This window comes from Scyliorhinus canicula, chromosome 14 (assembly GCF_902713615.1).
Source record: "Scyliorhinus canicula chromosome 14, sScyCan1.1, whole genome shotgun sequence".
In the NCBI taxonomy this organism is placed as follows: domain Eukaryota; kingdom Metazoa; phylum Chordata; class Chondrichthyes; order Carcharhiniformes; family Scyliorhinidae; genus Scyliorhinus; species Scyliorhinus canicula.
Genome location: NC_052159.1, coordinates 29,439,246 through 29,455,531, shown reverse-complemented (window position 1 = coordinate 29,455,531; position 16,286 = coordinate 29,439,246). Strand labels below are relative to the sequence as shown.

The 16,286-nt window shown below is 45.2% G+C and overlaps 1 protein-coding gene across 4 annotated transcripts in view; it reads left to right on the top strand.

The window, feature by feature from the left end:
* The window catches only part of relt (RELT TNF receptor), a 77,270-nt gene that overhangs the window by 21,419 nt on the left and 39,565 nt on the right, over positions 1-16,286 (top strand). For all 4 annotated transcript variants that reach the window (XM_038818512.1, XM_038818511.1, XM_038818509.1 and 1 more), the window contains 2 exons: positions 9,323-9,408; positions 14,283-14,528. In XM_038818512.1, the coding sequence (XP_038674440.1) occupies positions 9,323-9,408; positions 14,283-14,528 (332 nt within the window). The remainder of the gene's footprint in view (positions 1-9,322; positions 9,409-14,282; positions 14,529-16,286) is intronic.

The following is a 16,286-nucleotide window of genomic DNA, read 5'->3' as shown; positions in this document are numbered from 1 at the left end:
ATATAATCACTTAAAGATTAAAGCAGCAATATTATCCTTAAACATGTCTGAACATTCCTGAAAGTAAAAACAAAAGAATTGGGCACAGGCTCAGTATGATTTCTGCAATATTGTTTTAACTATAAAATAGGAAGTGCATTCCAACATTGAGGAAAATTACTGAATACAGAAGTGCTCAGAAAAACCTTGAAAAAAGCCTTTGGGCAGGTGTGACTGAATTGCATGGCATTTATATGATAAAACCCAGTACTGAATAGTACTGAATTGATGAATCAGATTCACAGGAAGTAAACTCCATAATTTCAGCTGTTAATTGAAGTGAGATCATTAGCCATTGTTGACACCTCAATCTATACCCTCAATTAAGTCTGAGGACTCATTACATGTGAAACACTTTGGGATATTCTTATGTAGACCCTCTTCATATAGTCTTAATCCGGCATGTTATGATATTGTGCACATTATGTGCAATAGCCATCATAGAACATGTTCTGTGCTGGGAGATCTGAGGACTCCCTAACTATTACTAAAGGAAGCTATGAGCGATGACATGGCAGTACAGTGTTTATGATACTGGATGAATGATCCCAAGACAAGAATTTTAAGCTCCACCCTTGGCAGGTTCTAAGGTGGGGGAATGTATGAGATTGCATGGATGGGATTCATAGAAATATAGAAAATAGGAGCAGGAGTAGATCATTCAGCCCATCGACCCTACTCCTCCATTCAATATAATCATGGCTGATCCTCTATCTCCAAACCATACTCTCCCCAAACACTCCCGTGCTCTCCCCAGACTCCTTGATGTCTTCAGAGTCTAGAAATCTATATATTTCATCCTTAAATGCATTCAGTGGTTTGGCCTTCACAGCCTTTTGTGGTAGAGAAATCCATTGGTTCAGCATCCTCCTGACTGAAGAGTTTTCTCCTCATCTCAGTCCTCCACATCCTGAAAATTCAGGTTATGCGTGTAAATCCCACCACGGTAGTTGGGGAATATAAATTCAGCGAATTAAATACTTCTGGGAATAAAACACAGGGATCGGTAATGGTGAACTGGACTGTTGTAAATCCAATCTGTTGCACTAACATCCTTTAGGGAAGGAAATCTACCATCCTTACCCAGTGGGGTTTATATGCTGCCACTCAGCAATGTGATCGATCCTTAACTGCCCACTGACATGGCCTGGTTAGCCTCTTAGTTGGATAGAAGATGGTTTGACACTTTAGAAGGGCAATGGGGATGGGCAATAAACGCTGGCCTTGCCTGCGTCAATATAAGAGAAGGGGATGTCCGAGTATCCCTGGGCAGTTAGGGTGACCACAGCCTTTTGTGAGGGTGACCTACGGAGGAAGCGGGCTTAAACGACATGTCCTCGCTTTTAACAAATTCTCACTTTGTTAAAGCTGAGTCGCCAGTCCTGACAGCTCCAGGGTCCCAGGTTTGATTCCCAGCTTGGGTCACTGTCTGTGCGGAGACTTCATATTCTCCCCGTGTCTGCGTGGGTTTCCTCCGGGTGCTCCGGTTTCCTCCCACAAGCCTCAAAAGACGTGCTGTTAGGTAATTTGGACATTCTGACTTCTCCCTCTGTGTACCCGAGTGTGGTGACTAGGGTATTTTCGCAGTAACTTCACTGCAGTGTTAATGTAAGCCTACTTGTGACAATCAAGTTTATTATAAAGATTCCATCCCCTCCTCGTCCAGCGAATCAATAATGAGGTTCTCTATCCAGCGTTTGGACTTTATTGGGTTTCAGATGACTCCTGGGAAAATATATGAATGTAGGAATTCTGGAGAACTCGTGACTGCTGAGGTTTTTAAAAGATTAATGTCACAGAGTCAGGTTTTTGCTTTAAGGAGCATATACAGAAACAATGGAGGACACTGTGTATGGATAATAACACACCTTAACCAGGGTAATGGAATCCATTTCACATTTCTGGCATTTACATTTTGTGCTCTTCAAGATGAGGGATGTTAGCGCTGCAATATTTCACCCTCTGGGCATCCAGGGTGAGCATCAAACATTCTAAAGTCAGGTAGAGCCCATGTCAGATAAACAGTGAAGTTCTCACAACACTCGCCCCCAATCAGCTACTTTAATATCCCGGAGGACTGGAGAATAGCCAATGTTGTTCCTTTGTTTAAGAAGGGTAGCAAGGATAATCCAGGGAACTACAGGCCGGTGAGCCTTACGTCAGTGGTAGGGAAATTACTGGAGAGAATTCCTCGAGACAGGATCTCCTCCCATTTGGAAGCAAATGGACGTATTAGTGAGAGGCAGCACAGTTTTGTGAAGGGGAGTTAGTGTCTCACTAACTTGATAGAGTTTTTCGAAGAGGTCACAAAGATGATTGATGCTGGTAGGGCAGTGGATGTTGTCTATATGGACTTCAGTAAGGCCTTTGACAAGGTCCCTCATGGTAGACTGGTACAAAAGGTGAAGTCACACGGGGTCAGCGGTGAGCTGGCAAGGTGGATACAGAACTGGCTAGGTCATAGAAGGCAGAGAGTAGCAATGGAAGGGTGCTTTTCTAATTGGAGGACTGTAACTAGTGGTGTTCCACAGGGATCAGTGCTGGGACCTTTGCTGTTCGTAGTATATATAAATGATTTGGAGGAAAATGTAACTGGTCTGATTAGTAAGTTTGCAGACGACACAAAGGTTGGTGGAATTGCGGATAGCGATGAGGACTGTGAGAGGATATAGCAGGATTTAGATCGTTTGGAGACTTGGGCGGAGAGATGGCAGATAGAGTTTAATCCGCACAAATGTGAGGTACTGCATTTTGGAAGGTCTAATGCAGTTAGGGAATATAAAGTGAATGGTAGAACCCTCAAGAGTATTGAAAGTCAGAGAGATCTAGGTGTACAGGTCCACAGGTCACTGAAAGGGGCAGCACAGGTGGAGAAGGTAGTCAAGAAGGCATATGGCATGCTTGCCTTCTTCGGCCAGGGCATTGAGTATAAGAATTGGCAAGTCATGTTGCAGCTGTATAGAACCTTAGTTAGGCCACACTTGGAGTATAGTGTTCAATTCTGGTCACCACACTACCAGAAGGATGTGGAGGCTTTAGAGGGTACAGAAGAGGTTTACCAGGATGTTGCCTGGTATGGAGGGCATTAGCTACGAGGAGCGGTTGAATAAACTCGGTTTGTTCTCACTGGAACGATGGAGGTTGAGGGGCGACCTGGCAGAGGTCTACAAAATTATGAGGGGCATAGACAGAGTGGATGGTCAGAGGCTTTTCCCCAGGTTAGAGGGGTCAATTACCAGGGGGCATACGTTTAAGGTGTGAGGGGCAAGGTTTAGAGTAGATGTACGAGGCAAGTTTTTTACACAGAGGGTAGTGGGTGCATGGAACTCGCTGCAAGAGGAGGTGGTGGAAGCAGGGACGATAGTGACATTTAAGAGGCATCTTGACAAATACATGAATAGGATGGGAAGAGAGGGATACGGACCCAGGAAGTGTAGAAGATTGTAGTTTAGTCGGGCAGCATGGTCGGCATGGGCTTGGAGGGCCGAAGGGCCTGTTCCTGTGCTGTACTTTTCTTTGTTCTTTGTTCATTGTTAATTTCCAAACTCAGAAAAGTGACTTTTACCGAATGTGATTATTTCTATTTCTCACAAAAAAATTCCTCTCCCCATGCGATTGTGTCTGTTGTCCTCTGCTTCAGTAGAAGACATTGAGGCTGCCCTTTCACAGAAGCTAGCTACACCTAACAGACAGAGACAATATTCATCCCATCATTCAGGGCTAGACACAAAGCCAGCTCCTAACCCTGAAAGGAGAGTGAAAGACATTTTTTCTGATATTAGGTGTCGTTAATATAATTTTAGGTTGTATGGAGTGAATAATGTATGACAAAATGGGAAGAGAATTGAAAGTGACGATGGCCATCTGGTCTATGTTAATCCATTCATCCAGAGTTTCTAATACCTCCCCTTTGGAGCCTCCAACTGTTTTTTTATTAGTTCCAGAGTTTTGTTTACTACCACTGCTGTATCTGGAAGAATATTCCACATAATGATCACTCTCACCGCCCCCCCCCCCCCAGTCACCTCCTCTCATCTCACCCTCCAGTCAGCTCCCCTCATCTCACCCTCTAGTCAGCTCCCCTCATCTCACCCTCCAGTTAACTTCCCTCACCTCATCCTCCAGCCAGTTCCCCTCATCTCACCCTCCAGCCAGCTCCCCTCACCTCACCCTCCAGCCAGCTCCCCTCACCTCACCCCCCCAGTCACCTCCTCTCATCTCACCCTCCAGCCAGCTCCCCTCACCTCACCCCCCCGTCACCTCCTCTCATCTCACTCTCCAGCCAGCTCCCCTCACCTCATCGTCCAGCCAGCTCCCCTCACCTCACCCTCCAGAAAACTCACCTCACCCTCCAGCCAGCTCCCCTCACCTCACCCTCCAGCCAGCTCCCCTCACCCTCCAGCCAGCTCCCCTCACCTCACCCTCCAGTCAGCTCCCCTCACCTCACCCTCCAGTCAGCTCCCCTCATCTCACCCTCCAGCCAGCTCCCCTCATCTCACCCTCCAGTCAGCTCCCCTCACCTCATCGTCCAGACAACTCCCCTCATCTCACCCTCCAGAAAACTCACCACACTCTCCAGCCAGCTCCCCTCACCTCATCGTCCAGCCAGCTCCCCTCATCTCACCCTCCAGACAGCTCCCCTCATCTCACCCTCCAGACAGCTCCCCTCATCTCACCCTCCAGTCAGCTCCCCTCATCTCACCCTCTGCACTGATTGAACATGTTTAGAACAAATTTCCTAAAGTGGGATTTTCCAGACCTTCCTGCTGGAGGGCTCTTCCAGTCCTGTCAAAGATGTCCCCTCGCGGTGTGTTCCCTGGCAACAAGGCGGAGCGAGCCCTACAAAAGCCTGTAGACTTTGGCAGGACCAGAAGATCCTACCAGCGGCCAATCGTTTGCCACATCTGCTGCAGTAAAAAATAGCCACTGTGGGGCAGTAAAGTCTAGGCCCTAGTTTGGTAACATCGATAATGTGATCACTTCGGATGGAGTTTCAGAATCCAGGACACTTGTGCAAATTAAAAATAGCTGTATTCTGAAAACTGAGCCCTGAGATACTCCACTCAATACTTTCACCTAGTTTGACATAAATCCTCTAAAGAGCACTCATTTCCCACCCTTAAACGACCTCCTCATCCATTTGGGGGCTGGTAATGCAGACCAAGGCCAGCAGCGCGGTTCAATTCCTGTACCAGCCTCCCCGAACAGGCGCCGGAATGTGGCGACTAGGGGCTTTTCACAGTAACTTCATTGAAGCCTACTTGTGACAATAAGCAATTATTATTATTATTCCCAGGATTACTCTGAATTTCCGCAGTTTACTTAATAGCTTTACATGCAAAGTCCTGTCAAACCCTTTTTAAAAGTTGAGCTGTGCCATGTCATCCAGTCCCTTTGGATGGGTGATTTTCCAATGAACTCTAGGAGGTTGGTTAAGTATGTTTGTACCCTTCTGGAAAATGGGATTAGAATAGATAGGTGCTTGATGGCCAGCACAGACCCAATGGGCCGAAGGGCCTCTTTCTGTGCTGTAAAACTCTATGACTCCATGGAGCCGGGATGACTGCTGATAAATAAGTTATTGTTGTGGAGATGATCCTCAGGTTTGCTGATGGATTTGTTTCTATTATGTTACATGGAATGGAAGTAAGGCTAATGGGTCTGTATTAATAATGGTTCTCAATGTCTCCCAAAATACCCTCCTCGTCTCTCTGAGCGCTCTGGGATAAATATCATCAATACTTGGGAATTTGCTTATCTTTGAGCCTATTCTGCCTATTTAGAATTTCCAACTCTTTTATAACAAAGTAAAATGATTTTGCTCAGGACATCCTTTATCTAAAGAGGGCATGTATTTCAATTCTCTCCTTGTCAATATTTGACCCCAGGGGGAGCCCCCATGGTGGCCTGGCCCTTCTGCAGGCGGCCTGTGCCATGGGGGCATTCCTTCTTTCCGCGCCAGCCCCTGTAGGGCTCCGCCATGGCCAGCATGGAGAAAACATCCCCCTCCGCATGCGCCAGAATACAATGGCCGGTCTGCGCATGCACTGAACCATGCCGGCGGTTCTGCGCATGCGCGAATTCGCGCAGTCCCTTCGGCACCAGCTGGCGCGGCGCCAACCCGTCCAGCGCTGGCCTAGCCCCCGGAAGTGCGGAGAATTCCGCACCTTCCGGTCGGCCCGACGCCGGAGTGGTTCATGCCATTTTTTACGCCAGAGTCGGGCCAACCCGCCGATTCGGGAGAATCCCGCCTAGAATGTTTCCTATCTTAATGTCGAGCCAGAACAAGATGATCTAACAAAGCTTTGACAAAGAGTCATCCAGACTCGTAAGGTTAGCCCCCTTCTCTCTCCAGAGATGTTATCAGACGTGCTGAGATTGTCCAGTGTTTTCTGTTTTTGTTTCAGATTCAACATGCGCAGTAATTTGCTTTTGTGATCTAACGCTTCTCATTTACAATAATTCTAAAATCCGTTAACTGACCTCTCCACAATATTGTTAAATGGTGACTTCTAAATCCAAGATGAGTTATTGCAATAATCAATGTTCTTATTTTAAACAACTTGTAAGTTCATTTGCTCCTGACATTGTAATGCACCAAGAGCGACTCTTCCAGTTACATTTAAGGCTTATAAATGTGAATTTTTCCTAATCCTGCATTCATTGTGTACAGGCGCATTTGGCCCTCAGTTTCTACCAATCAAAATGTAATTTCCAGCAGGTAGGACCTCGAAACGAGAAACGGATATAAAAAAAAGGCAAACATTTGATTCGGATTTAGGTACTGTGAAAAGTATTGTTCTGTGTACCAGATCGTTCCATTCATGAAAAACATAGGACATATGATAAATACACAATGTAAATACAGAGACACAGACATCGGGTGAAGCATGCGGAGTGTAGTGCTACAACAGTAACAAAGCTGTGTAGAGAGATCAGTTCAGTCCATAAGAGAGTCGTTTAGGAGTCTGGTAACAGCGGGGAAGAAGCTGTTTATGAATGTTAGTGCGTGTTCTCAGACTTTTGTATCTCCTGCCCGATGGAAGAAGTTGGAAGAGAGAATAACCCGTTGGGAGGGGTCTTTAATTATGCTGCCCACTTTCCCAAGGCAGCAGAAGGTGCAGACAGAGTCAATGGATGGGAGGTGTGATGCACTGAGCTGTGTTCACAACTCTCTGTAGTTTCTTACGGCCTTGAGCCAAGCAGTTACCATACCAGGCTGTGATGCAACCAGATAGGATGCTTTCTATGGTGCATCTGTAAAAATTGATATGAGTCAAGATGTACATGCCAAATTTCCATAGTTTCCTGAGGAAATAGAGGCGCTGCTGTGCTTTCTTGATCGTAGCATCAATGTGGGTGGACTAGGACAGATTGGATACACTCAGGAATTTGAAGCTGTCAATAATCTCAACCTTGACACCATTAATGCAGACAGGTGTGTGTATGACACTTTGCTTCCTAAAGTCGATGACCAGCTCCTTAGTTTTGCTGATATTGAGGAAGAGATTGATGTTGTTACACCAGGTTCTCTATCTCCCTCCTGTACTCTGACTCATCCATAGATCTGACCCACTGTGGTCGTGTCATCAGCAAACTTGTAGATGGAGTTGAAGCCGAATTTAAATGCAACACTGCTGCTGACTGACTATCAACTACTTTTAATATTCCAACAGCAATTGGATCCCTTATTCAGATTAATATTAACAGGCTCAGGATTGCTGTTGTCATGATGAAGCTCTCCTCTCTTTATTGAATGACTTTGTCTTGGCAAAGGAGCATGGCTGAAAATAAACTCATCAATATGCAAAGGGGAAGTGGGAACTGAAATATACATTTGATAGTAATCAAAGTATTTAGACTTCAAAACGAGAAAGGAAATGCTCATATGTTAGTGAAGCTACAGCATTTTTATCATGCAGGAACGTAGTTAAAAGATACCTTTGATGCGGCTGTTTATGATTAGGGTGGGCCACTAATAACCATGTGTAGGAATCCACCTCGACTAAAGCCTTGGGGAAGGGTGTGAGATTTTCTCTCGCTGTATGTCATAAGAGTCCCACGAAAAATGAGTCTAAATGCAAAAATGGAAAAGTAAAAGAGAAAACGCTAGGAAATAAATACTCCCTCCCTCCCTCCTTGACACACGCTCCACTTTACAGCCTGTTGTCAAGGCTGACTACGCCTTATCTGAATATTTTTCTGGAGCTGGTGATGGCGACTTGCTGGTGGCTTGTTTCTCATCTCCATCATGCATGGCTCATAAGAATGTAATTACCAAAATCAAGGAGGAAGAAAGGCCTTGAGCTTTGGAGCTCATCCCTTCAGTAGCCTTATTCCTGTTACTTAGGGCAGCGCAGTGGGTTAGCCCTGATGCCTCACGGCTCCGAGGTCCCATAGTGGTTAGCACAGTTGCTGCACAGCTCCAGGGTCCCAGGTTCGATTCCCGGCTTGGGTCACTGTCTGTGTGGCGTTTGCACTTTCTCCCTGTGTCCTGCGTGGGTTTCCTCCGGGTGCTCCGGTTTCCTCCCTCGGTCCAAAGATAGAACATAGAACATAGAACATAGAACAGTACAGCACAGAACAGGTCCTTCGGCCCTCAATGTTGTGCCGAGCAATTATCACCCTACTTAAACCCACATACCCGTAACCCAACAATCCCCCCATTAACCTTACACTACGGGCAATTTAGAATGGCCAATCCACCTAACCCGCACATCTTTGGACTGTGGGAGGAAACCGGAGCACCCGGAGGAAACCCACGCACACACGGGGAGGATGTGCAGACTCCACACAGACAGTGACCCAGCCGGGAACCGAACCTGGGACCCTGGAGCTGTGAAGCATTGATGCTAACCACCATGCTACCGTGAGGCCCCAAATGTGCAGCTTAGGTGGATTGGCCATGCTAAATTGCCCTTGGTGTCCAAAAAGGTTGGGTTAAGGGGAGGATGGAGGTGTGGGCTTGGTAGGGTGCTCTTTCTAAGGGCCGGTGCAGACTCGATGGGATGAATGGCCTCCTTCAGCACTGTAAATTCGATGATTCTAGATTCTAATGTGCCCTTCCAAACACTTTATCACTCAAGTCAAAAAGTTTATCTTAAATTTAATTTTTGCCAATTTAACTTTCTGGAGCAGAATGGCGGCATTTTATTCGGTTGAAGAGACTGTATAAATCGAAGTCAGCATTGTAGTATAATTACAGGATTATCTTGAGGGCCCAAGGCATGTCATAACCAATATATTTTATTGTGTTACTATCTTATTTTATTCTGCTTTGCAGGTATTTCACTGTAGACGAAGAGTCCTCTGATGTGAAGGAATGTCTTCCATGCTCTTCTGCTCCAATAGGAACTGTGGAATGTGCAGGTTAGTCCTTCGCTGGTAGAGGACAATTGGGTACACGGTAATGCCATCGACATCTAAGCACCATTTCTTGCTTTGTGACCTTCTGCCCTTGCAAACTTTAGTGGTGTCTTCTCTGACAGGCCTTGGCCATTCGTTAGATTTATCAATTTAAAAATAACAGTTCTATCAGAGATGCACAACCATAAGAAGGTATAATTGATGTCATGAATGTGTTGTTAAATGTCCGGCATTTGTACAATCGCTTAATCTCCCTATCCTATTTTTGTTAAGGTCATGGAGGATTGAGGTCACTGTTGATGTTGCTTGTTGTCAGTAGCAAGTTGGCAAGAAACCGCAAGCTGTTTTAAAGCTGATATGAGGTTGCTATAAAAGTACATGATAAAGGGCCTGGTACAACCGTGGGTTGATAGTTGAGTTCATGCCCACAGATCAGTTATAGAGATCACATTTACAGTTGCATGTTCTGTCTAGCACTGATAAAATTGCAAGATTAGTCATCAGAAGAGTTTGATCATGCCAAACTAGATATTACACATGAATTAGATCTTCATAAATGAATGCTACATTGATAACTCCTAAAATATAACTAGATGAATAACTGCTGAAGACAGCTATTGAAGGTTATAATGGTAAATATAAACTGAGATGGTAAAACAACCTATAGAGTCTGGGAAGGGATGTGTAGAGTACAATAGAGTGGAACATTGTGGATCGTAGTGTTAGACTGATATGTCAATCCATGGGTTATCTTTCCAGACAGATGTACCACTGGGTTTTCCTTTGGCAGTTCCCCCTGCCCCCTCAGAACATTATGGCCTAAATTTTGCCTATGTAGAGGATCTTCAGGTTATGTAAAATGCCATTAGAGGCCCGATTCTGAAAGTCCCTCCCTCAAACTTGGCACCTACCATTTTCACTGTGGTCAAGGGGAGGCAGGAGTATTTGGGGGGGGGGGGGGCATGTTGTACTTTCAACATCTGTGGTTCAGGGAGGCAGCTACACATGTTAAAGTCCAGTTGTCTTCAGCCAGATCCACCTTTCACCAGTAGAATGTCCAAAACACAACTTGTGCACTTTAGACCTATCAGGAGGAAGTCTAAAGTTTGCAGACTTCTTTGGAGAGGTAGGGTAACCCTTGGAAAGGTTAGGCGCCCTTTTGGATGGATCCAAGGACACTTTGAGTGAGGTAAGGTACCCTATGAGATAGTTAAGGTGTCTTTTAGTATTGTTAAAAGTAGACATGAATGTGCGTAAAAAAGCTTGTTCGAACTGACAAGATTATTGGAACTGTCAAGTTGGCTGCCAATGGACACATGACGCTGCGCAGAGAATTTAAAGGGAGCTGTCAAGGTTTCAAATCTCCTGCTCTTCAATTTTTAATGAATAGCCGGCTGCAATTTTTTAAAAAATCAGTATTTTCTACTTCACCCTGTCTGTTAACATAAGCCTGAGGGTTATAAGTAAAGTATCTGTATTGCATGACGGATTTCACAACCTGTTATCATCACAGTGCAGTCAGTGCCTGTCAGGTTGCAGTTTTATTGCCAGCTCCAACTGGTTTTAAAGTCTTTGATATGGGGCAAATAATAAGCATGCTTGGCCTTATAATGGTTTAAGTGGTTAAAGGAATTTAAGTACAGCCAAAGAGTTTTTATCAATGAGAGTGACACTTCCAACTTTATTTCCTCTGAACATGAGTCCTGAGGTCTGCTCATCCCGGATACTGGGTGAGTTGGCATGAAGGGTGTAAGAGCAAAGGATGTTTGGTGGGTGCATAGTTTGGCATGACTTGGCACTAAATTGGCATAGGTGCAATGAAAGAGGACATGTGGTGGGGGCACAAGTTGGCATGCAGGGGCGAGTAGAGGGGTACAGGTTTACATGGAGGGTTTGACGGTCCATGCAATATAGGTGGCAGTCATGAGGTGGCAAGAGTTGTCATAGAATGGGGCTTGGGGTGTGTATGGGGGCTGGGGGGGAGGGCTCCAAAGCTGTTATTATTTAATTGTTTTTTTACAGCTGGGGCAAAGTGCCGGATCATTGAGACCAACCTTCTGCCTATCCCGCTCCGCACCCTGGAGTCCCTGTGCTGTCTCCAAACTGTTCCAGAGACCTCCAATTAACACTTCCCCCAGCCCCCGGAATGAAAATCTGACCGCATGGGACACTTTTTCCCAAGTCGGGTTTGTGGAGTTGGGAATTTTCCCGAATCTGTGCTCCTGCCCTGGGAGTAAAAGTTCAGGCCAATGTTTAGGTGAGGCTGCGCACACATTATACAAGGTATGTTGAAAGGGGGAACCTCAGTTGCCAAATGGTCTTCTCCCATTTTAGTTTCCTCTTCATTTTGCCTAATTGAGAGGTAGGTGAGGCTTTCTCCATATGCTGGGCTGCACTTCGTGAACACTAACTACCTTCTGTAGCTTTGTGCAAGTATCTGACCGTCACGATTTTGTGCTGTATTGAAAGACGGTCTCTTCTGCTCTCCCCAGCTGAGATAACCAAATATATATGACCTCCCTCGTCTAAGTTTTTGAGAAGAGTTTCATCTGTCTCCTTTCAATAATTCGCATTCACAAACAAAGGATGAGGATTTTTGTGATCAATGCCTACAGATGCAATCCCAAAATAACTTGACGTGCCCCATCATGGAGCAGCACAGCAGCTGCCACTTTTGTTGGTGTTCACTGGCTTGGCATAATGGTAGAAGTGAGTATCTAGTGATCCAAGCATTAAAGGACATGATGTCCTGATCTGACCTCATGCAACAAAAGACCTTCAGTTCCTTCCTTCCATCGCGTGTAACTATGCAATCAAAGGACCATGCCAGATTCTATTAGTGCATTTTAGATATTTAAAAGGCTGACTAGTCTGCCAGAGTGTGTGTTGTTTTATTGTGTCAGCATTAAGCAAATCTGCATTTTCTTGAGAAGAATAACCATTGCTTGTGGAACCCACGAGTGGGGATTTGCTCAGCGGTGTTCCAAACCCTATTGGCAAATGGTGCCTTGAATTTTGCTTTTTCGTGGAGGAATATTTACAGCTCCATACGAGGGAGTGAAACAAGCTGGAAAGCACAGCACACTCATTTTGTTAAATGGATATTAAGAGTGCTCATTCTGAGGTGAAGGGAGCTGAGGTATTGGTGCCAGAGGCCTGAATATTCTGGTCGGGCCACCTAGCTGGATTGGTGTTGGGATGGGTTTTCTACCCACTTGCCCATCTTTATTCCGCCTCACCCTTGTGGATCATCCGGAGTGGTGAGGGAAGTGGTCAAGCTCATTGCCATTTCGGAGGCAGGTGGCTGGGGGTAGTTGGGGAGGACTAGGATCCTTGCCTTGTGCTAGTGCCAGGCACAGATATCTGCAGCAGTTTCTAAAATGTTGGAACTTTTCAAATCTGGACCACTTGCTGAGTGAAAAATCTCTTATTGTTGTACCTGTTTCTTGAGCCATTTAAAATTTTAATCCCTCCTTGACAACTGAGGCATCAAGAATGCAGTGGCATTGCTGACGTTTGCGGATGCAAAGTTGTTGATGCTGGAAGTTGGCTCATTTCTATAATTAGCGTTTCATTTGGATATCCCCACATAATATCTCCTGACACTTCTGGTGAGGGAGGGGGAGGGGTGCTCCTCCTACCCAATTGGATGGTAAAAATGCACCCCGACAGGCATACCTTTAGACCACGATCTATAAAGACTGATTGTAGATGATCTTTGTTTTGTTGAAAACATGTTATTGAAGGCATATTAGGTCTATACATAATCACAAAAGCCAACCCATGGCAACATGTAACAAGACATGCAACATGTAACAAACCCTGCACCGCCACTCCCGGTGGTCACCTGGACCAGTAATCCAGAAAATGCAAGTTAAATCGAATCACAGCAGAGAATTTGAAACCTGCTTTTTGTTTGAAACTTTGGAAACGTCATCAGATTTGAATTGGTAACTCTACTTTTCTCTCTCCAAACATGCCGCTAACCCGCAGAATGCTTCCAGCATTTTCCAATTTTCATTGCAGTATCAACAATCTGGCACTTCCGTGTCCATTCATCCACTATGAACTTTGAACCAATAAACTGTATAGTAACAATATGACGTGTAAAAAGGCTATTGTAAAAAACTATAATTCGTAACTTCTACTTTCAGGAAAAAATCTTTTGTGCTACAGGCCAATAAAAATGTTAATCATCCAAACACATTAAAGTATCAATAGCAGAAATAGCAAGCACGTGACACCTTTTTATCTTGTGTAAACAAACATTGTGTAATTGACAGAATTACTCAGCATGCAAGAGCTATTAAGAAAGCAATGTTTCCCCTGAGCTCCAGCTGTTTCAATACAATAATGGATATCTGGGCTCTTAGCGAAGAATACATGCTGAGGCATGGTGATAGTTGCAGGATTTTGACCTGCTAACGGTGGGGGACAGCCTTTGGTGAATCAGGAGGCAAGTTACTTCCCAGTCTTCGAATTCCCAGTCTCCGAATCGCTATTTATTTATCTGGCTAGTCCAGTTCAGTTTCAGGTCATCCCTAGGATGTTGATGGTAGGGTATTCAGCGATTGTAATGACATTGAAATGGTTAAATTTCTTTAAAAATGGCAAATAACTCCCCAAATTGTTTATTACAGTTGCATTATGTTGAATGGGGATAAAACATTTAAACTAGAGACTTTGAATATGCTTTCCCCGATACAGTCTTATAGACGACAGGTATACATTTCCTTTAATTGGAACCATAGCTGGGTGATTAAATGAAAACATTTATTCTGTATAAAATAATCTAAAAAGTTAATTGCACAAACCTATTATCTCAATATGAGCTGTAAAATAAAATCCACACTAAACATTTCTTTTGCTTCTGATAGGTGTTTATTCCCGATTTTTGCGCGTGGCAAGGGACATCCAGACTGTACATCAAGAAGACATTTCAAAGTTTCCCAACAAAAGCAAGAAGGGTACACTTGAGGAAAAGCACACTGAGTATGCTGTACTTGCATTGGTTCCTGTCTTCTGCATTGTTGGATTGCTTGGAATTCTTGTGTGCAACGTCCTGAAGAAGAAGGGATACCGCTGCACGTCGGAAAAGGAGGCTGATGAGGCGAGCTCCACTGGTAAAAAATAATCTCGAGTGTAGCTTTTCTCTGTACCCCATTTTGCTTGATTTTGTTGACTGTGGTAGATATATGGGCAAAGAGATTTGTAGACGTTGCACCTATTTTGCAATACCAGCAATGCTACTGGCAGCGCTGGCCACTGCTGGTACTGCAGCGAGGCCCAGAAGGCAATGTTCAGTGATGGACTCAGATCTCCAGGTAAGTCCGGGATCTTGATGGGCATGGATTGACAGGCCCCAGTGAAGTGTGTTGGGTCGCGGGGGGGGGGGGGGGGGGGGGGGGGGGGGATGTTGACAGGGCAGAAGGGATGGTTACATGAGGGAAAATTGAGGTCGAGGGCCTGCAACTGGCACTGAGGACCCCCAAAAAAGACACACCACCATCTTTTCACCGGCCTGCAGCCCACAGGATCAAACCTGCTGGGCTGTACTTTGGGTGCAAGCCTCCCATTGGCATTAATTTCCCATTTAAGGGCCTAAATCTGGCCATGGAGGGACAGCCCCTGAAATTGGCCATGGGTGGCCCCAATTCCAACCCCCCCTCGACACACTCCTCCCTCCATTATAAAATTGGAGCGGGATGGGTTGGGCAGGGCTAGTTATGCTGTTGAAGGTATGGCGTCCTATTTTACTGCTTTCCCGCCTGCGAGTGGCCTGTAAAATCCACAGCAATGCCACTATTTCTGAGTTAGTAACGATAAAAATTGCCTACTTTTTAAAAAAATGATTGAACAGAACTTTGGTGTTGCAATTGGTGCACAAGGTGGGAATCAACCACAGTGAGGAATCAAACTGCCTCCAGGGTTTACACTTACATTCCCGGTTACTGCTGTTTCCTCTCTTTATCTTTTGCCATTCTATTTTTCTCACCGATTCTCCTCTGCGTCCCTCTTCTCACATTTTCCTAATTCGTTGCTCGTTTCTTCCTTTTCTGCTCTTTGCTTCGTTTATTTGCCACTGTTCTACCAATCTGACTGCTTGAGCTTGAGCAACCAGAACTAGGCATTTTCTTTTTCGATTTCAGCTGTTCTTCGCAGTGAGGCCAATTTTACAGGAATGACAAAGATCAGCTAACCCACTGGGGATCAAGTATTGATCTCAGCACTTTGCCGTTGTGCCAGCTCGGAAGCGCTACATGTGGTTCGTTGACCCACATTGTTGTCAGAGAACACTGGCTGAGATCTTGCTCATGCACGCACAGAATCTGTCCACTTCAGTGAATTTCCCAAACTCAGTTTGTCAGGTGGCTTACAAGCTATCGACCCTGACAGATTTTTTTTTCCCGGGAGTATTTATTCAATTGCACAGATATCTTTGCAGAAAACATTTACAGTTGTTATGCAATGTCCCCAGGGTTGGAAGTGATCCTGGGCCAATGGTGTGCACATTCCTTGGCAACGGGACCAGTGACCACAGAACTTTTCATTTCTCCTTTGCTATTTACTATCATCCCTGCATTGTCTTCAAAGAAGAAGGAGGCTCCAGACTCGATCTTAACGGCCGCGACCCACCGGAATCGGGATGGGACACGGCCAGTAGATCCCTAGAGAGGCTTCTCAGTGTAGATATGCGACTAAGTGTGGCCACGGCCGGACGTTGCCCGCTGGGAGCCAAGAAAAATACAGACTGCCGTTAGATAGCGGGGTAGCACCGGGAAAGATCCCGTTAATACCTCCCAGAACGGACTGGGTCTTTAGTTCAATGGCGAGCCTCTTGTCTCCTGACTACTTTCTGCTGTTATGTCACCACAGGTTTT